Consider the following 27195-nt stretch of genomic DNA (forward strand, 5'->3'; position numbering starts at 1 on the left):
GATCTGGTATTTCAGATATGAAAAACACACTTACAAAGTATAGCCAAATAGGCTTATCCTCCGAATATTAGGAATTATGCAAATATATATTTCAATGAAGATAACTGAACCGGTTTCAGTCATTGCTATTTGAGCAGGGTAGTTCCTCTTAACATTTAGTTTGTTTGTTGATTTAGAGTATTTACATCTGTATATCAACGTTAGAAGAGTTGGAAGACCCAGACCTACGTGGCTGAGGACTATGAAGCATGAAGTACGAGATAATGAATGTGGAAGTATTGAATTAAAAGCAAGATGGACACGACTGGTGAAATCTAAGAGGCCCTTTGTCTGTCTGTCTGTCTGTATAGATTGCCTTACCTTGTGTAAGACCCGGGCTCTTGCCTGTGGGCAGCCCAGAGAGACCCTTTGCGTCAATAGACATAGGAGATGATGATGATAATATCAACACACGGACACGACCTGATCTTGTTTTTAGACGACGATGTTTCAAGATATTGTGTAAGGTAGGCATTTCAAGGTTTTTATAAGTAGAAAAATCTAGGGACAGGGCAGTGTCCTTTAGACCGATCATTGATACAATCAGTGCCGAAGCCTCTCTCCACCCTGGCTATGACTAGTGATGGTCAGACAATGGCTACTGATAACTGTAATTATCTTGGGAGCACGAGCATGTGGAATACAGTTCATGTCAAGAAGAATGGAATTCTTCATCAGTAAAAAGGTTAGCTTTACTTCCAACATTTTATCTTATATCGTTACAGTTTTCATAGGAAATTAGTATAACAGAAGGCTCATGAAGGATAGTCGTATTGTTTCTTTAGAAACATCAGTGCATATACTATACATACACCTACAGACACACGCGCACACACGCACCCACACGCACACACACACACCCACACACACACACACACACACACACATATATATATATATATATATATATATATATATATATATATATATATATATATATATATATATATGTGTGTGTGTGTGTGTGTGTGTGTGCGTGTGTTATGAAGTATCTAATATCTTCTTATGACTAACATTTGTGTATTCTAATCAAAGAAAGTAAACTGTATATTCGTTCATTACACTATGATCTCTCTTAATGCTTAAGTTAATTAAACAAGTTTTAATGAAATAACGGCTAAAAGTATGCTGGTAAAGTAATAATGAACGTTACCCTTAAAATTTTACTGTAACTATGCGTCACTGAAATCGCTACCATAAATCTATTTCTCTTACTTGCTAAAACTAGGGATTCTTTAACGAAATTAATTTCAGTTAAAAAGACACATGTATGTAATTTCCATATAGATATAAGGCTCGATTTTATAAGTTAAGTAAGAAATGAAAAAAATAATGATAGTTTTTTGTATAAACGGGCACCCTCGTCACTCATAGTTAAATTGTGCAAGAGAGCCGTTGTAAAGACACTCTCGGTTATACAACCCGAGATTATATAGTGTTTGTTTACTTCGGTAGTCGGTTCTATCTGCCTCATCCAAACGCTCTACGTTCCCTTCCGTCGGTACAATTATTGCTTTTTGTAACCTCTTCCTTTCCTTTACGTGATATTCTTGTGTATTGTGACATATTGTGTGAATAATAGCGTTTAATGAAGAAAGTATTCGTGTGGAAAGTAACCTGTTATATTGAGAGAGGTGGGTTACGTTAGCGAGAGACTAAAATAGCCTAGCCTAACTCTTCGTTGTGAGTAACTCGCTGTAACTCGTGCTTCTTGCAGCTCAGGATATATGGTAAGTAATGTGTTATTACTTTTTATATATATATTGGTGATGATCATTATTAACCAAACGAAAGAGACTGCTGACACAGGGAACGAAACAATTGGTAAAGTTTAGGTCTTGTATGTAAAATCTCTACGAATATTTGGTACCTGTGTATTGTTTGAAACTTGCTTCCTAACCTAAAATAGTATTGACATTTTCTTTATGTGGCAGTTGTTTATACGAATGCAAATTCACTCCTCATTGCGGAGATCACCAACTGGAGCTTAATGTATTAACATTAAGACCCATTTCCAATTTATTGTAGATTTGTCTTGAACAATCCGAATGTAATGTAGGCCTAGGTTGATATTAAAACGATGGTAGCAAAAAATTTCTGGTAAATTTGTATTGCATTACAGGGTGTGATTTCGAACAGAAAATATATGATTTCCTATAGTAAATAACGTGATTTAACCGAATTTGACCTTCATTTCAACCGAAATCAAACAGATCAACCAATCCGTCTAACTTTAAGTTGACGAATTGGTTGATGTTATTACGGATGAAATGAAGGTGAAAACCGGTTAAATCACGATATTTCCTACAGGAAAACATATATTCTCTGTTAAAATGGTTAAATATTATCACTGTTGACATATATGTTGTGTTAAAATATTTAAATATAAGCACTTGTTCAACGTTGTCACTTCTCTTACGAATGTACTGATAACGATAACATTAGCAACGTTACCAGTGATTCACAGTACTACCAACGATGAGGAATGGTACACAGAGTTACCAACGACACGATGACATCACTAGCGGTAGAAATACTAAATATTTCCATACGTATTTTAAATAATTTTTCCATATAACTAGGCTATTACACAATATATAAAAAGTACAAAAAGGGCACAGAACCTAACAAACCCCCTGGCCTAGAAGTACCCCGGTCACAAAACACATATAATGACTATTGAGGAATGACTTACTTTTATTAAGAAAACGACGAAACTTGCAGGTCACGGGAGGGTGAGACTGACGGATTAACTCCTATGACTGGGATGTGGATGGATGGGGGTCATCGGGGTCTTGTGGGTCGAGGGGGTCCATTGTGTGTTGTTGTAAAGGAGGGTAGAGGCGACTGGCAGTAATGAAGAAGTGGTGCAGTAACGTATGTTATGGATAGTAGGGGGTAAAAAAGAACCTGGAAAAATATTGCTTGAAATATTCAGTCTTCCTTCCAGGTCTCTGAACCCACTCCTTCACTTCTCTCCAGAGTTGTTCTATATTTTGAGTATGGATGGTTGGGTCTAGGGGGTCAACGAAATGTTCCGAATGATTAATAGACTTATGTTCGTAACCAATATCCGAAAGGGAGTTGTATGCAGCCCACTTAACACTAATAATAACACTACCAGGTTTGATATATTTCTGAATGAGGGGAATTAGAGTAGCAGCATCTCGTTTAGTAGAAAGGGGGGGGGGAACTAAAGGGATAATGAAAAATTTCTTGGATTCACGTTCAATACCCCCAAAGACCCATATGGCACTTAACGGTCTACCACGGTTGTATTTAGCTTTACAAAAATGAGATTCGTCTATTTCAACTGTTACTCCATCACCACCAATTGCCTCTTGATTATCGAAGAAGTATTCGGTAACCTCGGAACAGAAACTTCTCCAATCGACACTAGTTTTCAAGGATATGTCGATACCATGCATGAGGGTCTCATGGTCCGAATGTTTATGCAAAAAGTGGTTTGCAAATAATATCTTCCATGGGGGTAGACAACTTTTCCCCAAAAATGTACCTTTATAGGCAGTAACGGTATAACCACAACGACGTTTCTTCTTAGTTTTAGGTATGATGCATTCAGAATTGCAATAAAACACGTGAATGTCTTTCCTATAAGATAAAAGAGAACGGCACTTGGGGCACTGTAAACGTTGAGGAATTACGTTGTGTGATTTAAGGAAATAATCAACATTGGCTGAAGAATCATAAAAATCACCTTGGAATTTAGCCACTGCTTTTAGGTACGGAATACTGCAGCCGTTACAAGTTTCTATAACTTCCTCCATCAAAAAATACAAAAAAATAAATCTCGCTTGAAATGACGCACACCTTACTAGGTCAAAGGTTACAACGGAAAAGGGATGGGAGGAAGGGACATGAACAGACCACTCAAAGAGATAAAGGAAGGGGGGCGGGTAGGGAAATATCTGTAGACAACCCCCTTGTGTAAACTTTGAATAGGCATCGGTTGGTGATTGGTTAAGGGAAAAACAAGGAGACTAGCGGGTAAACATGAATGAACTAAATAGGAAAACTAGTCCAGAGCAAGTATTTATGTGAAACAGAGGAGTGAAAAGGAAATAACAAAAGAAAAGAAATAAAAACAATATAGGAAGATAAAATGGAATAAATGATAAATAATATTGAATGGGAATATAAAATGAGATGATTTTACCGTGAATGAACTGGATAGGGAAATTAGTCCAGAGCAAGTATTTGTTAAACCGGGGAGAGAAAAGGAAATAACCAAAGAAATAAACCCAATATAGGAAGATAAAATGGAATGTATGATAAATAATATTGAATGGGAATATAAAATGAGATGATAATACGATAATAAAAAGAGTAATTGGGGGGGGGGGAAGCTTCTGCGCAGGGGGAGTGATATTTGCGCAGACCGAAAACAGGTATGCACGAATGTACGTACAAATGGGTGCTAATGTTAGCATGGAATGCTAACATTTGATCTATATCAGACGTTGGCAGCACTGGTTGCTGTATTTTTTCATGAAATAATCTTTGCAACGGCTCCTCCAAAGTTTATCCAGTTATACTGTTTTGTATTTTCCTCCGGTTATAATACATTCAAGAAGGTAATGTATAGAGAAGAAAAGGCTTGTTTTACGTTTATATATTGTTTCCCCAGTATGTTTTCCCCACCCAAAACCCCGAGTTCCCACTGGGGGTCCCCCATTATCGTAGGATATAGATGTATATATATTTCTGAAACTATTCATTTGCGACGGGAACGAGTGTCATTTTCGAAGAGAGCGTAATTTTTTCTATATGAAAAAGTAGTTGTTTTCCTAGGTTACATTGCCCTGTAATACACTACAATGAAACCAAATTGGGTATGGTTACTCTGCTTTTCTTGCTCGAATACCGGGGCTTTCACGCACAACCTGCTGTAAATGAATAAAAGTTAATGTGCGTTAAATATACAACATTGTGTTTATTGGTATTGGTGTCCCCCACTTATGGGCCGCCAACGCAAGAGCCCGTGACTTGCATATTCATATGTAAAGTTTCTCTAAAACGAATGAATGGTATTGTTGTATGTGTAAGAGGCATTTGATTTGACGCTCATCATTCTACTCACGTTATTAGGTAACGCCAAGGTATTGAACAAAGGTGACTTCGGTTTCATGACAGATTTGTTAACATAGGCCTAATGCCACAAAATGAGATCATACAGCTGCAGCTTAGTAATTACATGGTGGTGTTTATTAAATAAGATATTATACATATCCTCAGACATGTCCTTCCACTCGCATCTCTTTATGATCGTTCTCTGCAAGTTTATACCCGCTCATTTTCATAGTTCGTCCACCCATCGACTTCACTTCCTTCTCCTGCTTCTTTTGTAGTCTGTAGGGACCTATTCTGTTATTCTTAATGTCCGTCTATTACATTTCATTCTCATTATATGTCATGCCATTGTCCATGGTATTTTCTTACATGTTAGAATACCTTCTACTTTAGCTTGCTGTCGTATCCACGTTACTCTGTCTGTCACTTGATATTAATTTCATCATTACTCTTTCAATAGCTCTTTGAGTTGTAACTAGATTATATACTAAGGCTGTAAGGTTCCAAGTTCTGGATGCGTAAGTTATTAAAGATAGAACCATCTGATTAGATGTTAGGCCTAGACTAATACTGAATCAGATTTTTTTTTCAAGATAATTTGAAGATGAATTTATTTTGTTGTACGGTATACAAGAGATAATTACTTCCTTTGAACTGATTTTACTCTCCTTGCTGTCAATTGGTAGAACACTTTTAACATCATTAGTTTTAGGCATAATTTCCCCTTATTTATCGGCATAATCTTGCCTGCTATAGGCTTCAATTTACACAGATACTAGCATCATTTATGATTTTACAACGAAAATATGCATCAATTTTCTGTAAGTCCGTGAGCAAATAAAAATTTATCACGAACTAAGCTCGAATGACAGTTTTCAATTTTAGCTCCATTTCCGGTCATTATTATCTTGACCTTTTCTTATCAGTTACACTGGGCTTTCCATCCGTCGGTGTTCATTCTTAGTCCCCTGTTGGTTACTTATTATAGTGATGATAATATTAATAGTAATGTAGCCATTCTGAACCCCAAGTACATTTTGGTATTTAACCTAACCTAACCTATACCTAACCTGTTGTGAACAACTACGAGGAACAAATAGTAGTAGCAGCTAGTATTAATTGCAGACGTTAAGAGAACACTAATAAAAGTTCCAAGTTGGAGCAAATGTTTTTATGTTGACCAGGCTGACATGAGTCTTTTTATAGTTTATATATGACATATCTGTTTTTGACTTTGTTAATAGTTTATATAAGACATACAGTATCTGTTTTGACGTTGTCACTGTTTTTAGAATTATTTATTCTTAATTTATTCTCATTATTTATTTATTTCCTTATTTCCTTTCCTCACTGGTCTATTTTTCCTTATTGGAGCCCTTGGGCTTATAGCATCTTGCTTTTCCGACTAGGGTTGTAGCTTGGCTAGTAATAATAATAATAAAAAGAGAATCGTAATATTCTCTCTCTCTCTCTCTCTCTCTCTCTCTCTCTCTCTCTCTCTCTCTCTCTCTCTCTCTCTCTCTCTCTCTCTCTTTGTACACAAATGTTCAATGATTATTTCTAAAGAGAAGGGAATCGTAAAATTAAGTAGATCTCAAGTTTATCTAAATTTAGCAGGACCGGAAAGATAAACTCGTTACAACCCGACTCTCGGTCGAAGTTACCTCAAGAAACAGGGTTATTAATACCTTATATTTATTTCCCAATTCATCTTTTTTCAATGAGATATCCTTTGCTTCAAAGGACTGTAAAATATTTAAAGTCAAAATAATCTTTAATATAAATCAAGAATAGTAGATTCATGGCCATTTTTTCTATGAGATATCCTTTGCTTCAAAGGGCTGTAAAATATTTAAAGTCAAAATAATCTTTTAATATAAATTAAGAAAAGTAAATTGCCAAAGACGAGCTCCTTATTGTAATATAATCCTTAATGTGGAAATTTAATGGAGGATAAAATTGGGATTCGAAAAAAATCAAAATTAATCAAACTAAGGACAGTGATGAATGACACGACTGGATATCCTTTCGCTCCAAGGTTTTTTAAAGGGGTCGTCTTGGTGGAGTTCTTTGAATATGACTTCTCAGGTTCGACGATGAATACCCTTTTGAAGCTGGCGCTTCAAGGAAGTAGTTAGAAGGGATCCCTTTCAGGCGACCCAAGTTTTCTACATTGGAAGACGGAGATATGGAGAGCCACTTCCACCCACCTAACCCCACTCAGGTGTGGCTTGGAGCGCTGAATTCTTCCCTCACAGCGACAGTTTTCATTCGTAGCATCAAAGTCCTTTAAATATGCTCGGAGTATATTTAAAGGACCTTGTGTAAGACATTACCAGGGTTGCCAGTTTGGCCTTTTTCAGGCCAACAAACCTATAATTTGGCCTTTTTTAAAACAGGTTGGCATTTAATAATATGAAAAAAGGCGGCCCTTAAATATTATATATTTGGACTTTTTCTACTAATGGCTTGGCCTTTTTAGAGCCTCTGTTGATTAGAAGTTGGCCTTTTCTCGTTTATAAAACCTGGCAACCCTGGACATTACCCAGAGGGAGGTCAAGTCCCTTGAGAGGTATTATGAGCAATAGTATTCAGGAGGTTGTGAAGTTTCTGATTTTAGAAATGCAGTGTTTGTCGAAATCCACATTACTTACGAGGAATAAAGTCATATTAAGAGAAATGAGATTGGGGAGTTTAATTCTTAGAAGGCGAGAATGAAACATGCGTTTCATGTGAGGTCGATAGGTAAAAGTTAGAGTGGAACTAAAGATAATATAACGTATGAAAAAAGTATTCTGTAATAGTTAAATTTGGGTGGAAGTGAAATTAACACGCTGTATATTTATATTTATTCATTTGTCTACACACATTAGAAAATGCGATACTGGAGGTTTGTAATCTAATGTTTCTACGCAAATGCCCTTTTCTTTTACTCCAGCTATCACTGGTGCTCTTGAGTAGCTGTGTTGTCTTATTTTCGGCAGAAATAGGATCGAACAATTATCTTGCAAATCCTTGACCAGTTCTGTATCAATGAACCGAGACACCCATGATATATATATATATATATATATATATATATATATATATATATATATATATATATATATATATATATATGTGTGTGTGTGTGTGTGTATATATATCAATCATCATCTCCCCCTACGCCTATTGACGTAAAGGGACTCTCTTAAATTTCGCCAGTCTTCTCTAACTTGAGCTTTTAAGCAAATACTTCTCCATTCATCATCTTCTACTTCACGCTTCATAGTCCTCTGCTGTATATAATGTCTATGTATGTATAGATGAATTCATATACTGTATGTATATATATATATATATATATATATATATATATATATATATATATATATATATATATATATATATATATATATATATATATGCGTGTTTGTGAGTGCGTTTTTATTAGACATAATGACCTCTTTGCTTCCAGGTGTTTTAATATTTTTATTTTGTTGCCATATCACTATAGGCCTCAAATATATGTTAGAAACAAATGGAGAAGCCTTATAATTTTGTGTTGGAAATTAAACACAAAGGTTCTCGTTGGGGTCACGTTTTTGTGCACTATATCTGGGAGAGACATTCAGATATAAGTGATTCAATCATTTGAAATACCTTTGAAAGCAAATGTTCCAAAGGCTTTTAGAATTACGGCCTTGGAAATTTATCGCGTTTTGCTTTTAAAATATATGAAAGTTTTTAATCAGGCGTCGCTAACTCAAACATAATTATTGTAAATTTTTCTTTGGGAAATCAGTGTAGCGTTCACAGTACAAAATTAAAACGAAGTTAACTTTAAAATTCATCTGATATTCAGCAGACTTTATGTTTGGGAAACACTTTCGTCATCGTTTTTAATGTATGAGGCGTTCATCAAAAGTTTTCTTAATTGTTGTTCAGAGTATGCACCCATTTTCTGCAACAAATTAAGGTGGACGTTAAGTTGGTGAGAAAGTTTCCATTGAGGTTGCTCATATAGGAAAAAAAGGAGTTAAAATATGGATATTTTAGGTCTCTATTTTTTTTTTTTTTTTTTTTTTTTGCATGAGATTTTTCATGCCTTCTTCATCATAAGGCACAATACTACACAGTATTCCACAAGTTTTATTCCAGCTATGATCAGGTTGTGGAATGATCCTTCTAATCAGGCAGTGGAATCCTTGGAACTTTAGAAGTTCAAAATTGTAGCGAATGTTTTAAAGTGAACAGGTTGACTTGAGTCTCTCATCATAGTTTATATATTATATAATGACAGATCTGTTGTAATGTTGGATGATGATGATGATGATGACGACTAACCTAACCTAACTTAACCTATCCATTTCTTGTGTCTTCAAATGAGATGAGTTTTTAAATTCTGTGAACAAGAAATCTGGAATTGAAGTTGTTTTGAATATTCTTAATGATGAAATGCAATGTTACAGCGAAAAAATTATGTATGTTGCGAAGTCGCATAATTAGTCTTAGTTTTATAGTAATATAATTGTTATCACTCGTATTTAGCGTTTTGTTTTTATTTGAAGCTTTGTGTTCTTTCTACAAATAATGTATACAAACGAATCTTGTGTATATTTTTCAACATCGTTTCTTTTTCTCAAAAATCACCCAAATTATTATCTTTGATCTTCAGAACATTCCAGATACTATGTTTCTACCTATTACCATTAAATTCTGCTCTTCTGTCGGAATTTTGAGTGTTGAGGCTGCTTCTAATATGTCTTTTCACTATTGCATAATTCAGATTGCTAAGTCAGTCTCTGAGCGTTAGTTGTTTTATTTGAATGTCCTTGTTCTAGCATTGTTTCTCTTTTAATCTAATTTCACCAGTATATCGAATCAATGATCATATCCTCAAAGAGTTTTTACCTCCATTGAAAAGGGTTGGGGCTATAACTGCTGTGGACTGATCGGTAACGTCTCTGCCTGGTTTTTCCCAGTCGGGGGTTCGAGTCCCGCTCAGACTCGTTAGTGCCATTAGTGTCTGCAACCTTACCATCCTTGTGAGCTAAGGTTGGGGGGGTTTGGGGGAGCCTATAGGTCTATCTGCTTAGTCATCAGCAGCCACTGCCTTCCCCTCCCTGGTCCTAGCTTGGGTGGAGAGGCGGCTTGGGCACTGATCATATAATATATGGTCAGTCTCTAGGGCATTGTCCTGCTTATGTCACTGTCCCTTGCCTCTGCCATTCATGAGCAACCTTTAATGACATCGATGGACTGCCTTTACCTCTCTGTACAGGCTAAATGAGATATTTTTTGGCAAAAGCTTATTGCAGAAAAATTGGCGAGAAAGTGAAGCTCTATATTATAAGACTAGTGTACTTGTGTATAACAGTTTTGAAAAATTAAGTATGGTAGGCGGTAGTGGGGAGCTGAGGGGTAGATAGGGAGGTAGGAGTTTAGGTGATAAGTGGTCTTCTCTCTGTAGCTACGGTCTACGAGTCCCCGTCCAGAGTACATCATTGCAAGGTGGTTTTAGCGTAAGATATTTTACGCTGTTTCGACCATTTTCTAATTTAGTATCATCAACGCCTATTGACACAATGGTCCTCGAGAGTATTCATTGGCTAAATTCATCAAAGGATAAGCAATGCCTTTCACAAGGAACTTATTTAGTATGCATAGAAAACTTCTCTCATAAGCTGACAAGATTATCCTCGTCAGGCTGCACAACATTCCACGTTTCCTGTGTTGAAGATTTAGAGAATTCTCCAGTCGGGGATCAGTGGCATCAGTGCATTTCACTTTGTAGGCGTTATTTAACGATATTTGCAGTGCCCCTTCAAGATTTCTACTTCACTTCCTCGCATATTGCCATTATTTTATGTTGTTATCAAAACTCTTTTTAGCCTTTACTTCACTGTGTGACAGAAGGTTTCCCCGCTCTCACGCCTTGATGCTAAATGGCTTCTCATCTTGGATATGCACCAAATTCCATAAATCAAATCCCTGGATTACTTGTTTGTGTGACTAGGTTTATTACCACTCCATGGGCAAACTTTGGAATTCTATCTCTGTGTCCATTGAGATTTGCTTCTATAACCTTCCATCTGAGAAAATGATATAGTATACTTGAAGTACTTCTGCTTTGGAGGACCTACTTATTCCTCCATAGAGACCATTTCCTCTGTTTTGTTAATCTTTATGGAGTTTAAATGTTATTTCAAATATTGGTATACAGAACACATGAACGCTCTGAAAAATACTGGAGAGAAAAGACATTTCTTTTGTAGTTGCAGTGTTTTGATGTATATCGGTACAACAATAGAAACCTGCAAAAAACTCTGTCTGGTGTTTGCCAGATGGGATTCGAGTCCCGCTCAGATCGTTAGTGCCATTAGTGTCTGCAACCTTACCATCCTTGTGAACTAAGGTTGTGGGGTTTGGGGGAGCCTATAGGTCTATCTACTGAGTCATCAGCAGCCACTGGTCCTAGCTTGGGTAGAGAGGAGGCTTGGGCGCTGATCATATAATATATGGTCAGTCTCTCTGGGGTATTGTCTTGATTGCTAGAGCAATGTCACTGCCCCTTGCCTCTGCCATTCATGAGTTACCTTTAAACTTTTAAACCAACAAAATTCCCTAGCTTATGAGTACCTTCAGACGATGCAACTATGCATTATATTGAATCACTACCTAGCAATACTAATTCAAATATCTGCTAATTTTACTAGATATAAAGATATGACCAGAAGTCAAAAAAAAAGCAAAAGTAGTGCTTATTTTTATATCCCAACATATCCCAATTCATGGTTCTCTGTAAGTTGGTAACGTTGCATTTGTAAATTGTTAACAACGTTTAGCATGACCTTCGACCCTATAGTCTATTTCTAACAGTTTAATAAAAGCTTGCATGGTATTGTAAAAAACGATATTTATCTTCCTTCGCCTTTTCTGGTATGATATAGAAATAAAGTTGTCAAGTTTTTATTTCCACACTTTTACCATTACAGAATCTCTCACAATGTTTACACTGTGACGAGGTAGGAGAAAGGGTTGTGACGCAAAGGCAGTATGAAAGCAACTGAGTGAGTTTATTATAGAACACTCTCCTTTATACACAAAAGCTCAAGGCAACAAGAAATTTCATGTTCAAATTCGACACCGTTACCGGTGAGAAAAACAGACAAGTTTTTTCAGGTTCTTTTTAGTGCGAGGGGAGAGCGAAGATATAAGCACAAAATGAACTATGTACGATCGTGTGACACACGGTTGGTACAACACCTTTCAGGGACCTTCAAAATTACTCAGAAGTGGTAGCATCTTTACCCACCAATGTCATGCTTAGCAAAGGCGTTCTTCAAGACTTGTACATTCTTAAACCTCATGACCACGATACTTATGTTTTCGAACATTATCTTTGCTCTTTTTATTTGCCTTAATGTCCCTTTATGTGCAGAATAGTTTAAGTGAAGTTATTAAGCACAATGTATTTCATCTTGATTTAGCAGACTTATTTACTTCTCATTTGTATTTACTATTGTTTAATTATCTACATTATAATTTCAGTGTTATGCCTCTCTTAGATGGATATTTTTTCGATGTTTCAAATAAATGTATTAGTGAGGATATTACTTATAGAAATAATATCCAAATATTTTTTTTCGGATAGGCCACGCCCCATTCTTATGTTCTACTTTGTATTTTCCTTATACTCTTTAACAACATGACTAGCTCGTTAAGTTACCATCCGCGCCACCCTTCGCTATTTAACTCTTTGGTGAGAGTATAGTACTTTGTTTTTATTATTTTTATAGACTAGTGTACGCGACCCGTCAAAAATAACGGTTAATTATTTAGATAGATATGTACACACACGCACACTCACCTTCTCTCCCCAGTACCCAGGGGACAGGGAGAGACCTAGTAGTCATACGTCTCGAAATGCCACTGAACATGACCGGAAAGAAATCTCTCTCTCTCTCTCTCTATCTCTCTCTCTGTATATATATATATATATATATATATATATATATATATATATATATATATATATATATATATATATATATATATATTTATATATATATATATATATATATATATATATATATATATAGAGAGAGAGAGAGAGAGAGAGAGAGAGAGAGAGAGAGAGAGAGAGAGAGAGAGAGAGAGAGAGAGCCTTTCTCTTTATTGTATAGGGGAGATGGATCGCTAGTCTGCCTATTTCTATGTAAGCATGAATGCCAAAAAGTTTTGATAATAGCTGAAAAGGCTCCAAACTATTTTGATTTTGATAAATAGTTATTTCGTTTCACTATTTGGCAGTTTGTATACAATTTACGAACCGTCCGGTATTTATTTTTTTTACGTTGTGATGATGATCTTGAAAAGGAGAAGAGAACTTGGGAAATTTAAATTACAATTATGATTCTATGACAGCTATCATTATGCTTATGCAAGATTTTTATTTTAGGGTATTCATCAGTGGTTTGAAAATTTCAACTTTTAGTGCTCTGATATATATATATATATATATATATATATATATATATATATATATATATATATATGTGTGTGTGTGTGTGTGTGTGTGTGTGTTTACATATGTATGTATATACTGTGTATATATATATATATATATATATATATATATATATATATATATATATATATATATATATATATATATATATATATATATATATATGCATGAAGGACTGGAAATGAATATGAGTAAAACTAAGATAATGCAGAGAGACAACAAATAAGATTTATGGACGAACCTCTTGAGATTGTTAATGAATATACATACTTAAGACAGACAGTAAGTGTTTCCCCTGGACACGAGACCAAAATTAAAAGAAGGATAAGCATTGTATAGAGAGCTTTTAGTAAACAAAATCAGATTATGGAAGTAAAAGGACAATTTCTCTAAAAAGAAAAGTATTTAATCAGCTGGTCCTACCAGTTTTAACTTATACATCAGAAACTTTAAACCTTACTAAAGCCTTAGAATATAATCTAGTTACAACTCAAAGAGCTATGAAAAGAATCATGATGGGAATAACACTGGTAGGCAGAAAGAGCGCAACATGGATGTGAGAGCAAACTAAAGTAGAAGATATTGTAACAACTTGTAAGAAAAAGAAATGGACGCAGGACATATGATGAGAATGACAGATAATAGATGGACATTGCACAATGGGTCCCAAGAGATTGTAAAAGAATCGGATGAAAGAATAGGAGACGATGGATTGACGAACTAAAGAAGTTTGCGGACGTGGACTGCCGCAGAAAGAGCATAAACAGACGAAAGCGGAGGAACATGTCTGAGACCTTTGTTTTGCAGTGGACTAGTAACGGCTGATGATGGTCATGATTATGTATATATATATATATATATATATATATATATATATATATATATACATATATATATATTTATATATATGTATGTATAAATGTATATATATATATATATATATATATATATATATATATATATATATATATATATATATATATGTGTGCGTGTATCTTTATTTATATATCAAACTAGGAGACAAATGGTTCCAAATAAAATCATCCATAATTGCTTTCACCCATAATCTCTCTCTCTCTCTCTCTCTCTCTCTCTCTCTCTCTCTCTCTCTCTCTCTCTCTCTCTCACACACAGAAAATAATAAGACGTTATATAACCCTCCCCTGTGTTAACAGAGATTAGCTTATTCCATTCAGGTGATTTTTTTTTTTTTTTTTTTTAGTTCTGAGATTCATTATTAATTCAATTTTCATTGGAATGAGATGGAGAGACGTTGCTTATTTTTTTTTTAATGAATTCTCTCACTTGAATGATAAGTCCATAAGAATTAACACGGAAATTTAAATATTTAAAAAAAATAGATGAAGAAATCTTAGAGGGGTGAGTTGTTAAGTTTTTTATTGAAAGATTGGTAATATAATTTTGCTTATAAGAAATGATCTATAAGGAATAGTAAATGAGTGTTATTTTATCCGAAGACTATAGTCCATTTCTTTTAGCGATGCATATTTGCACCGACTCGCGGCGGGGCCCTTTTAGCTCGGAAAAGTTTCCTGATCGCTGATTGGTTAGAATTATCTTGTCCAACCAATCAGCGATCCGGAAATTTTTCCGAGCTAAAAGGGCACAGCTGCGAGTCGGTGCAAATATGCATCGCTAAAAGAAATGGACTATAAGTGGGGAGAGTAAGCCTTAATCTGGGTTATCCCTCACAGATACGCCGTAGAATTCACTATGTCTCTAACGACAATAACAAGAGCCTTGGTCATCATTTGGACAGGAATTAGTGGCTTGAAATGTTGATAATTAGTACCAATAATTATTTTGACGTTTTATAGATTTCAATTCATAAGTTGCCTCGCTATTGAGCTGACGAGGTGTTTGAATATTGCATATTTAACCATTTATACACATATTCTTATATTGATCAGATATGCAAAATATGTTATTAAGTGGATTTTGATTGTTATAAAAATCTCTATAATAGATATAATTGGGTTTTATTTATGTAAATGCTCACCAATTCTTTTTATTGGAAGGGCAACGAAGGGGTTATTGTCATGATTCAAGAGATTTGAACATCATCAGAAAATAAGTAAAGTAATTAAAAGTATTTTTATATAATACCCTACATTTTCCCATTAAGTCCTTCGTAGCATTATTGTTTTTAATTATTTCCATGTGATTTATCTTACGTATATGTGCTTAGAATAAGTCTGGTAGTGGGTAAACAACCAATGTTCTCAAACGTATGGCATAGCCATAGCTTTTGTACCATAGATGTCTGTAAAACCCTTCTTGATATCCTGCTTGAGGGTACACTTCAGGATGATTTTCTTTTCTTGCTTTTCTATTTTACTTGTTTTTGTGATTACTGGCCAAATCTCTGTTGATTTTGTTGTTATCTTCAATAGAAGACTTATTTGTTTGTTAACAGGATTACGTAGTGTCGTATGTCAGGATGTTCACTGAAATCTTACTAAAGGACTATATGTAAACTGTTATAAGTGAATAAATTTTAGGAAGGAAAGGAATATAACATTTTGGGGATTATGTTCTTTCTTTGACGTGACCGAGTTCGTGAACGATATTTTTTTTTAATGTTGTTACTCTTCTGAAAATATTTTATTTTTCCTTGTTACCTTTCCTCACTGGGCTATTTTCCCTGTTGGAGCCCCTGGGCTTATAGCATTGTGTTTTTCCAATTAGGGTTGTAGCTTAGCAATTAATAATAATAATAATAATAATAATAATAATTCTTTGGCGCAGGTTTGCAGTCTCTGAATTCTTATGCTAGTTATGAGCGTTTTCTCTTTTACTAATTTTTTCGTTTTGCGAATATTGTTTTAGTTTGTCAGAGATAACTGTTAACTGATAAAGTTCGTGGTATTTTTGTTCGTTTTGTGAAATTAATGATCTTTGTGAATAAAATTAAACAACAATAAGTGTCGTGTGAGGAAAATAACAATTTCACGAAATATGTATGCTCTATTCAATTCAAACTGCCATAAAGACTGTAATATAAGACAAGGATCGAGATTGCAAATTTTGTTTTGAGACAGTGATATGCGCCGCTCCAAAGCTTTGGCAAACGTAGCTTCAATGTGTTCAACAAAGCCCACTGGTTGGAGAGACTGACCAAAATAGAGTTACACACAGAAAATTGTATGTATAAGCATTGCATTTTATGAAATTTAGATTTTAAAGCAACGTAACGTTATTAAAAAAAGATTACCGTGTGTGTGTATGTGTGACTGATTATCCATATCCAGCCAGTAAGACTTCAAACAAGAAGATTCCTATCATGAAATAATGTTCATGATACGTGCGCATTGATTATACAGTAGACAAACTACTATCTTTCACATTTCCAGAGGTCCTTAATAGTTGAAGTTGGTATTTCTGGTATTTTTATCAGAGGAATTTTAACTTTTTTTACTGATGCATAAACGAATATTGATATCCGGTCCTTCTTTCAAAGTCTCTAAATTCTTTAAATTTTAATTTCAAAAGTTCATTTGCTGTGTTGAATATCCACCCCCGCCCAATTTCCCGGAAAAAATCCTTGTAAAGTCTCCACTAAATTTTGTATTTGCTTTTCCAACGATTTTGGTTATCAGCGTAATTCAGAGATGGAATCTCTCCTAAAAAAGAGCTCTTGTGAAAGCTGGTAATATATGGCTATATATGGGTAGCTTGGAGATGGTCTGGTTTGGAGTTTACGTGATGAATACCGAGGGCGGAGAAAGAATATTATAGTTGGGGAGGTAGAAGGAATTTCTAAAGGAAATCTTGACATCAGATAAAATATTGATATCTATTTGTTTAGGGTTGTGGTGGCTTGGTGGTAGCGTCCTTGCCTGGTGATTGCCAGACTGGGGTTCGAGTCCAGCTCTAACTCGTTAGTTCACTTGGTCGCTGCAACCTCACCATCCTTCTGTGCAAAAACCTTGGGGTTTTGGGGGAGCTTATAGGTCTATCTGCTGTGTCATCAGCAGCCATTGCCAGGCTCTCCTTGGTCCTAGCTTGGGTGGAGAGGGGGCTTGGGCGCTGATGATATGTAATATGGTCAATTTCTAGGGCATTGTCCTGCTTGATAGGGCAATGTCGCTGTCCCTTGCCTCTGTCATTCATGAGTGGCCTTCAAACCTTTGAATTATTAGTAGATAAGAAACTTTAGTTACTCACAGACACGACTTTGATATTATTCCCCAAGGTTTTCTCATTAAATTGTTATCAGATATTAATGTCTTTTGCTGTTTGTATTTTTAATTTTGTGCTTAAATCTTAAGTAACAGACACATTTTGGTAACTTTTACGCTATAGACCTTTAAGTTGCAGGGAGAGTTAGCATTAGCAGTGCTTTGCTAGAGAGAGAGAGAGAGAGAGAGAGAGAGAGAGAGAGAGAGAGAGAGAGAGAGAGAGAGAGAGAGAGAGAGAGAGAATCACGTCTCCCAGTTTTCATGATCTAAATACATTAGCTTTCTACTGCACCTCTGTTTCTTCTTCCTTTCTTCCATCTTAATTTCCAATAGCCATCAACTTAAACCTCATGATGAAACTATGGGGTTTTCACACTCGTACCTCTCGGCACTGTATGATCTCCGCGCTTCACCACCTGGGCATTTGTCCATAATAATAATAATAATAATAATAATAATAATAGGGAAGTGGGGAATATGGGGAAAGGAAGAGTACCCCTGGATACAATCCAGTTTATAGCTCAACGGCAGGTACTCGGGATGGGAAAGATTAAGGAAATAGGGAGAAAGAGAAGTACAGGAGAAGAATAAAAGAGAGGGGCAGACCCTCTTGCGATATTAGGGAATTGGTATAATTATTTCAGTCATTATATTTGTCCATGTTCTACAATTCTAGTCCAAATACTGGTGTTTTAGTCAGTGGGACAGTTCTCAAATAGCACTTGAGCATGATAAAAACAGTTACCCATGTTTAAAACTCCAGCCCTAAACTGTAAAGGAAATGATAAAAGCTTAACATTCAAACACTTAAAAAGCTGATGTTTAATGACGTACGCTTTAATTTGTTTATGTAAACCTGTCGCTTATCCGTTTTGCAATGTACAGTTGGCCACAAGTATTCTTACACACCTCAAGTTCTTCTCAACCATATTTGATCTGGTAACACTGACCCCCCCCCCCCTCATGTCCAGACGTAGGATAACCTCTGTGGCCTCACCTCGCTTTCTATTCACAAACTTGTAGGTATTTACTTAACTTTATGGGAATTATTAATGTTTGAATATTGTAATTTATCCCTTCATTCACCTAAGCTTCTTAAACTTGTATTTATACATATACTGCTATTTAAGAGATCTGGTCTTTTTTTCCCATTCCATGTGTGTGTGTGTGTGTATGTGTGTTAAGGTTGCCTTGCATTATGCAAGACACGGGCTCTTGCGTTGCAGCCCGTAAGCGAATGTAATTGTAATTTACTTTAATTTATTTTGAAAGAGGGAACCCCATTCCAGTCGAGCTCTCTCTCTCTCTCTCTCTCTCTCTCTCTCTCTCTCTCTCTCTCTCTCTCATTGCCTGGTGTTTTCTTCACTTTTGTTGTCCCACCTTCATATCCCCGTCTGATTCTCTTAGCGTGGTTATGCGGCTAAAAAAAAAAAAAAAAAAAAAAAAAAAAAACACATACATACATACACACGTACATACATACTTCGACTCTTTCCCTACACCTCATATGTAGCTGATGGATTAAGCTATTGTTTGCGTAGGCAGTGGCAGGTTTTAGAAGGGGTCACTCACACGCCTGGATAGTTTGAAATACCGAACTCATCGTAAATAATTATAAAACAAAATTAATATAATATAAGTATATATCAGTGTTATATTTGTTTGTTATCGTGTGGGTACCTGATGATTACGTGATTTTTACTTTTTTCGATTGATTTATTAAGGAAACTAAAGCATCATTTCCATATTTAATCGTCTCGAACAAATGCATAAGTACCCTTACTCAAGTCTTTCATTGCTTTTATGATATGGTGATAAGTAACATGCAAGAAGGCCTTCATGAATGCAATGTTTAACCCTTTTACCCCCAATGGACGTACTGGTACGTTTCACTAAACTCATCCCTTTAACTCAATGGACGTACTGGTACGTCCTTGCAAAAAACTGCTAGTTACATTTTTTTTTTGCATAATTTTGATATCATTATGAGAAACTTCAGGCATTTTCCAAAATAATGAGACCAACCTGACCTCTCTATGACAAAAATTAAGGCTGTTAGAGCAATTTAAAAAATAGATATTGCAAAATGAGCTTGAAAAAAAAGCCGGGTTGGAAAGTTCCAAATAGCCTGGGAGTAAAACGGTTAAAATTTTACTGTATGTCTTTCAATGTATCTCACTCACTATTACAAGTAGGTTATTCATCCTTTCTTAGAATATGCAAAGTTCCTAATTATTTCGATTTTCGCTGCGGCTAACAACCTAATTTCATGGAACCCTGACCATGTCGATAACTGAGAACATGATTTATAAACAATCATCATTGGAATTTAGGTCTTGTTTATATTATTATTATTATTATTATTATTATTATTATTATTATTATTATTAATTACTAGCCAAGCTACAACCCCAGTTGGAAAAGCAAGATGCTATAAGCCCAAGGGCCCCAATAGGGAAAAATAGCCCAGTGAGGAAAGGAAATAAGGAAGTAAATAAATGATGAGCGTAAATTAACAATATATCATTCTAAAAACAGTAACAGCGTCAAAACAGATATGTCCTATATAAACTATTAACAACGTCAAAAACAGATATGTCATATATAAACTATAAAAAGACTCATGTCAGCCTGGTCAACATAAAAACATTTGCTCCAACTTTGAACTTTTGAAGTTCTACTGATATCAAGCTTATTAATTTGCTTGTCTATATTGTTGAGAATATCGCAATTTCAGTGCGCTAGCAAAGGAAGTCTGCTTATGCTCCTTTGCCAGACGACTCAAAATTTCGTGGAAAATGTGATTGAAATTCAAAATATATTTAATGACGGAAATGTATTTCTTAAGGTACAACCTAAAAACACTAAGTGCCATAAGTACTTGCCCAGTTCAGGTATAGTATGTAGAAATTACGATTTAATATTACTTTTCTCACCTATAAATTTTTTTTTACCAACGGGACCAGTTATGTCTCTACCATCTAACTATTATAATTTTTTTTTTCATTATTTATTTGAAATCAGAAGTATAATTAGAATAGTTCTTGAACATGAGTTGTTTACTTCCAAGCTTTCTTTTCGATTTTTTATCCTCCAGGAAAAAAAACAAGGTAATTTCTCACTTCTGCAGATATTTATTTTGACAAAATACAATATCTTGGACCACTCTTAAAGAGGTGATTATGTAGGTATAGTTAGCGAACTTTAGCCTAGAATGGGCGCATGGAAAAATATTTACTTAAGAAAAGTGTATAGGATAACATGAGTATAATATATCTAATATTCGTAAATGGTATATATCTGTGTACGCTCGATTAACCTGATAATGTCGAAGAAAGATAAAATAATTTTGCTTGATATTCTGCATCAGCATCATATTTAGTTGTAGATGTTTGGATCTCTGCAGTTGCAAATATATCTGTTGTTGCATTTATGTTTTTATCTGATACAAATTCATTTTTCTTTGAAATATTATTTCAACAGTGACCTCGGTATTAAAACGTAAATTACCTTGTTTTATCAGGTGAAATGCACCTGTTGCTGTGGAAAGTTATACGTTCAACAATAACTATTCTCTCTCTCTCTCTCTCTCTCTCTCTCTCTCTCTCTCTCTCTCTCTCTCTCTCTCTCTCTCTCTCTCTCTCTCTCTCTCTCAACAAGTTTGCGTTTGATGACTTAGGTCGTGTGTGGAGAGTAGTATAGAACGGTTTATTCAAATTCCAGTACGAATTTCTTGCCCAAAACAGTACTCTCGGTACTTGTTTACTGCTTGGATTTTTTTTATACGACATAACTTTTATTCCATTCATACATATTTGCCTCTCTCGTGTCAACATTTGCTGTAAATAAGCTGCCGTGCTATAAATACCCAGACATGAGCGTCACCAGATGTTTCTTTCATTCAGGAAGCTTTGGGGTGTGCAATATCAAAAAGGCTTTTGGATTGGAAGTCTTCGTGGAACGAGAAAAGAGAGAGTTTGGATACCTGTTGAGCCACGTGAATGGAAGATGAAGGTTGGATACGTTCCTCAAAAGAAAGTCTCGCGGGTCAGTATACCAATAGTGGAAAGGGATCTCAAAAGGCCGACGTCATTTGCAAATTCGTTTCATTTGAAATTAAAACCTTGTGACGTCCATGTTGTTTACGAGGCACAGAGACTCGTAATACGTACATTTGATTCTGAAATGCTCTCTCTCTCTCTCTCTCTCTCTCTCTCTCCTCTCTCTCTCTCTCTCTCTCTCTCTCTCTCTCTCTCTCTCTCTCTCTCCTGGGGGAAAATCATGATGTTAGCGCTATGGACGTCGTTATTAATATTCGCCATTGTTCTTTTTTATTCATAAAGTAATCATGATATGTATATTGACTTACAAGCTGAGCTGCCTGACTTACCAGAGTTGCATGAGTTGATCTTCATGCAAGATACCTTTCTTCTTCTTCTTCTTCTTCTTCTTCTTCTTCTTCTTCTTCTTCTTTTTTTTTTTTTTTTTTTTTTTTTTTTTTTTTTTTTTTTTTTTTTTGCAGGTTAAGAAAGATTTTCCTCACGCCAGGAGCATGATTTTTCGATGCATAAACGCCACTTAAAGAGTATAAACATCAAGGTAACCTAATTTTATCTTGGAAGAAAAAATACGCAAAAATAGGTCAGCCAGAAATCATTGATCAAATGAATTTCCTTCAGCTGAATTAGGTCATGATAGGATACAATAATGCAGCACCTCAGAGAAGTGAAAAATATTCCAGGAAAGAGCATTCGTTGCCAGTGATTGATTTAAGCTATCTAATTAGAGTCATTTATTTTGTGTGACTTTTGTTCCAACTAATTGAAGTAGTTTTAGAAATAAATATATTGGCAGAGTTGATAAGGGATTTTTCCTTAATAGTACTTAGCGAAATAGAAAAAGACACCGGTGGAAGGAGAGAAACTGGCAGCAGAAACATTGAAATTGCCTAAATCAAAGGTTTCATATTAGGTCTAAAGATCAGAAGTGATAGTAGGATAGCTGGATTCGAGATTGAATTAAAGCACAGAAATAATTGGAAGGCGAAGAATGGAAAGTCTGGAGGAATTAATCTTCAACAAAAGCTTAGGGAGAGACATGATGATAAGGTTATGAATGGTGTAGGTTAAGAAAGCAAAGTGAAAGAGAAGTAAATGTGCTATGTATAGACTACGAAGCAAATATAATGAGAGACGGTAGATATTCTATTTCATACAGTACGATAAAAAGGTGGCTAATATACCGTTTAATATAAGATAAAAAAGTATAAAATATAATATTTAATGTAATAAGAAAAAAGGTGGCAATATGCCATTTATTGTAATATTATAAAAGGGTGACTACCACTTAGAATAATTGTTAAACCATTAGGCTGGTGTTCCTCAGGGTTGTGTTCCAGTGCCATTGCTGTTTATACTAAATACGCATAATATGTGATTTGACCTTGAAAACAAGCTCGTTGCATATGCAGATGATGTTACTCTCTTTGCCTCAATTCCATCTCCTGAATGTACATGTGGGTTTGCAGAATTCCATTATAGAGATCTAGCTAAATTTAGTGCATGGTGCAAATTATGGGGCATAAAGTTGAACCATAACAAAATTCAAAGTATGATTGTAAGTAGATTGAGGACAGTGGCTCCTCAACATCCATATATATGCCATAATAATGTTTCTTAAACTATATAAGACTTATTAAAGATTTTACGTTAGATTCTTGATTGCCAAATTACTTTTTTAGAAACACATCAGTCTGTTTTGTCATCAATTGCACAAAATAGATTGGCTTATTGAGAAAGTCTTTCAAGATATTTGGTGATCAATCTGTACTGAAGAAATGTTTTTATTATTTAATTCTGTGGTTCCACTGATTCCACCGCCAGATTAGGAATATCATTCCACAATCGGATCACAAATGAAATAAAACTTCTAAAATACTGTGTAGTATTGGACTTTATAATGGAGAAGACAAGTTTGTTAGATTTAAATGCATTCCTAGTACTACGTACAGGATAGTGCAGCCTGGGAAGATCTGAATGGAAAGGATGGTCAGAATTATGGAAAAATCTTCTAAACGACGGTGCCATTTAACATTCAGATCAGCGATAAACAATTTATAAACCGCAAGATTTTATCCAATAAATTACGCTGAGACTCAGCAGTTAAAGACCAGACAGGTGAATAGTACTCGAAATAAGGTAAAATGGAAGAATAAAAACATTTACTCAAGATCACTGAAAATCCCAAAAGACTCTCTTAATAAGCCAATTATTGCACAATTAAATGCACTGAATGTGTTTCTCAAAAGTAAATGTGCAATCAATAAGTTCACCCAGAATTTTGAATGAGTTGTATATTGGTGAAGAGACATTGTCAATGCAAAGATCTGGATGATGAAAAGCCACCGTCCTAGACCTACTTACAATAAAATTATGTTTTGTTACGGTTCAAGCACATGCCCCATAATTTGCACCATGCACTACGTTTATCTAGATTATCTTTTCCTCTTCCTCACCTTGCCAGTCTTTTTCCTCACTTTGCCTTTCTTCTTACTTATTTCGCATGTCTTCTTCCTCACCTTGATTTTCTTCTTCCTCGCCATGTTTTTTTTTTCTTCCTTAGCTTGCCTTTCTTCTTCCTCAATTTACCTTTCTTCCTCCTCACTTTGTCTTTCTTGTTCCTCAATTTGCATATCTTCTTCCTAACCTTGCCTTTCTTCTTCCTCACTTTGTATATCTTCTTCCCCACTTTCAATATCTTCCTCACCCTGCCTTTCTTCTTCCTCACCTTTCTTTTCTTCTTCCTCATTTTGCATATCTTCCTCACCATGCCTTTCTTCTTCCTCACCTTGCCTTTTTTCTTCCTCACCTTGCATATCTTTTTTCTCTCCTTGTTTATTTTTTCCTCACCTTTCCTCTCTTCTTTCTCAGCAACCAGGGATCTGTAATCAGGAGATGGAACTGGTGCAAAGAGAGTAGCATCATCTGCATATGCAACGAGCTTGTTTTCTTGGTCAAACCATATATTAGGCGTAGATAGTATGCAAAGTAATAGGGCTCGAACACTATCCCTAAGAACACCAAATATTATATTCCTATAGTCTCTATGGTGCTCATCAACACCTACTTTCAACGATCTATTACTTTAAAGTTTAATATTGATTCTAAGAAAAGACCCACTTACTCCCATCTATTTAACGAGGGCGCATGCATAGATTAAAGTGAAATGAGGTCGTCTATATGTCTGGTGAACGACTCTTGAGTAATATTCAATGTATTCGTGACCTCTTTTATTAAGAAAAGATTTATGCAGCTTGATATTTTTTCACCATGAGTAATTAAAGCATTATGATAACCTTGATTATCTCTCATTAATCTTGGTCATTAAACCGTTTTGTGATGCCTGTATTTGCATATGAGAGTTTTACTTCCTGGAAGAATTATGATAATTAAAAGGAAATCTTTGGAGTTGGAGCATTTGTCCATTTTCAAATTAAGTTTCTTTGTCGACTGCTCCACGATTATTTCGTACCTTATTTCTATGATGCATCATCCCAAAATCTTTAAAGATTATTGCGATATAAAGCGCTACCGAAAACCTTCACTAGAGGTTGTACAGCATTGTAGAGTCATTTCTTTATACTTCACTCTACTGGGTATCCTTTTTCATACCAATTTCCATCTTGCTTCGGTTTCTAAGAACCACTCAGTGAAGCCTTTATTTGCTGCGTAAGATCCTATTTCTGGCTTCTTGGATCATCCTTAATTCACTTTACCCAGTGCAATATGATATTGGAGCATTCATAATCTTTTGCGGTCTAATGTAATGGTTATATATACCCACCATAATTCTATGAACTGTTATTAGGATATTTATATGATGATATAGCTGAATATAACAGTGCTGGGAGTTATGAATCTAATTATGAGAAAAGCAGGCAAGGTTATTAGTAAAATAACTGGAAAATTACAGGGAAAAAATGGAATAAAGAACAGTATTTGGGATATTATAAGAAAAGATCTGGGGTAATGATGAATAAATAGGACGGGTAAAATAAGTGCACTTAAAGGGTTGTTGTGGCCTGATTGGTAACGTCTCTGCCTGGTGTTTGGCAGTTGGGGGTTCGAGTCCCGCTCAGACTTGCTAGTGCCATTAGTGTCTGCAACCTTACCATCCTTGTGAGCTAAGGTTGGGGGGTTTGGGGGAATCTATAGGTCTATCTACTGAGTCATCAGCAGCCACTGCCTGGCCCTGTTTGGTCCTAGCTTGGGTGGAGAGGAGGCTTGGGCGCTGATCATATAATGTATGGTCAGTCTCTAGGGCATTGTCCTGCTTGCTATGGCAATGTCACTGTCCCTTGCCTCTGCCATTCATGAGCGACCTTTAAAACCTTAAAAACCACTACATAAAATTGTTTTGCATTAGATAGCAAAATTACTCCTGCAGGCCGAAAAACAAGAATATTGAAAAAGAAAACTAAGACTTTCTTTTAATAAATAAATAATGAACGTCTGGAAACCAAGAGTCAAGAGACGGAGGTTCTCTGTGTTATGGGGTCCTTTGACTGGCCAGTCAGCACTACATAGGACCCTTCTTTCTGGTTACGATTCTTTCCCTTTGCTTACACATACACCGAATAGTCTGGCCTGTTCTTTACAGATTCTCCTCTGTCCTCTTACACCTGACAACACAGATTGCCAAACAATTCTTCTTCACCCAAGAGGTTAACTACTGTACTCTAATTGTTCAGTGACTACTTTTCTCTTGGTGAGGGTAGAAGAGACTATTCAGCTATGGTAAGCAGCAGCTCTTCTAGGAGAAGGACTCTCCAAAATCAAACCATTGCTCTCTAGTCTTGGGAAGTGCTATAGCCTCTGTACCATGGTCTTCCACTGTCTTAGGTTAAAGTTCTTTTGCTTGGGGGTACACGCGTGCACACTGTTCTATCTAGTTTCTCTTCTTGTTTTGTTAATATTTTTTATAGTTTATACAGAAAATATTTATTTTAATGTTACTTTTCTTAAAATATTTTATTTTTCCTTATTTCCTTTCCTCACTGGGCTATTTTCCCTTTTGGGGCCCTTGGGGTTATAGCATCTTGCTTTTCCAACTAGGGTTGTAGCTTAGAATTTAATAATAATAATAATAATAATAATAATAATAATAATAATAATATGGCTGTGGTGAAGAGAGGCAAGATGGTATGAGTTGCATGCACACCATGAACAGTAATGTTTGGTGATTTGTGACAGGAGCAAGAAAATTAACTAAAACCACTTAGCCCGATTCGTGAATAGGTAGTGAAAAGAGTAAATTATAGGTAGAAAGATAAAATGTCCCGGAAATAATAAA

At 35.4% G+C, this 27195-nt stretch overlaps 1 protein-coding gene across 1 annotated transcript in view; it reads left to right on the forward strand.

Annotated features, from left to right (window-relative positions):
- Positions 1-1503: 1503 nt before the first annotated feature.
- LOC137644128 (FAD-dependent oxidoreductase domain-containing protein 2-like) overlaps positions 1504-27195 on the forward strand; it is a 290079-nt gene continuing 264387 nt past the window's right edge. Inside the window, exon 1 of the mRNA XM_068377099.1 lies at positions 1504-1769. Within this exon, the coding sequence (XP_068233200.1) occupies positions 1767-1769 (3 nt within the window). The 5' untranslated portion in view covers positions 1504-1766. The remainder of the gene's footprint in view (positions 1770-27195) is intronic.

The sequence above is a fragment of the Palaemon carinicauda genome, chromosome 7 (assembly GCF_036898095.1).
Source record: "Palaemon carinicauda isolate YSFRI2023 chromosome 7, ASM3689809v2, whole genome shotgun sequence".
NCBI classification, from domain to species: domain Eukaryota; kingdom Metazoa; phylum Arthropoda; class Malacostraca; order Decapoda; family Palaemonidae; genus Palaemon; species Palaemon carinicauda.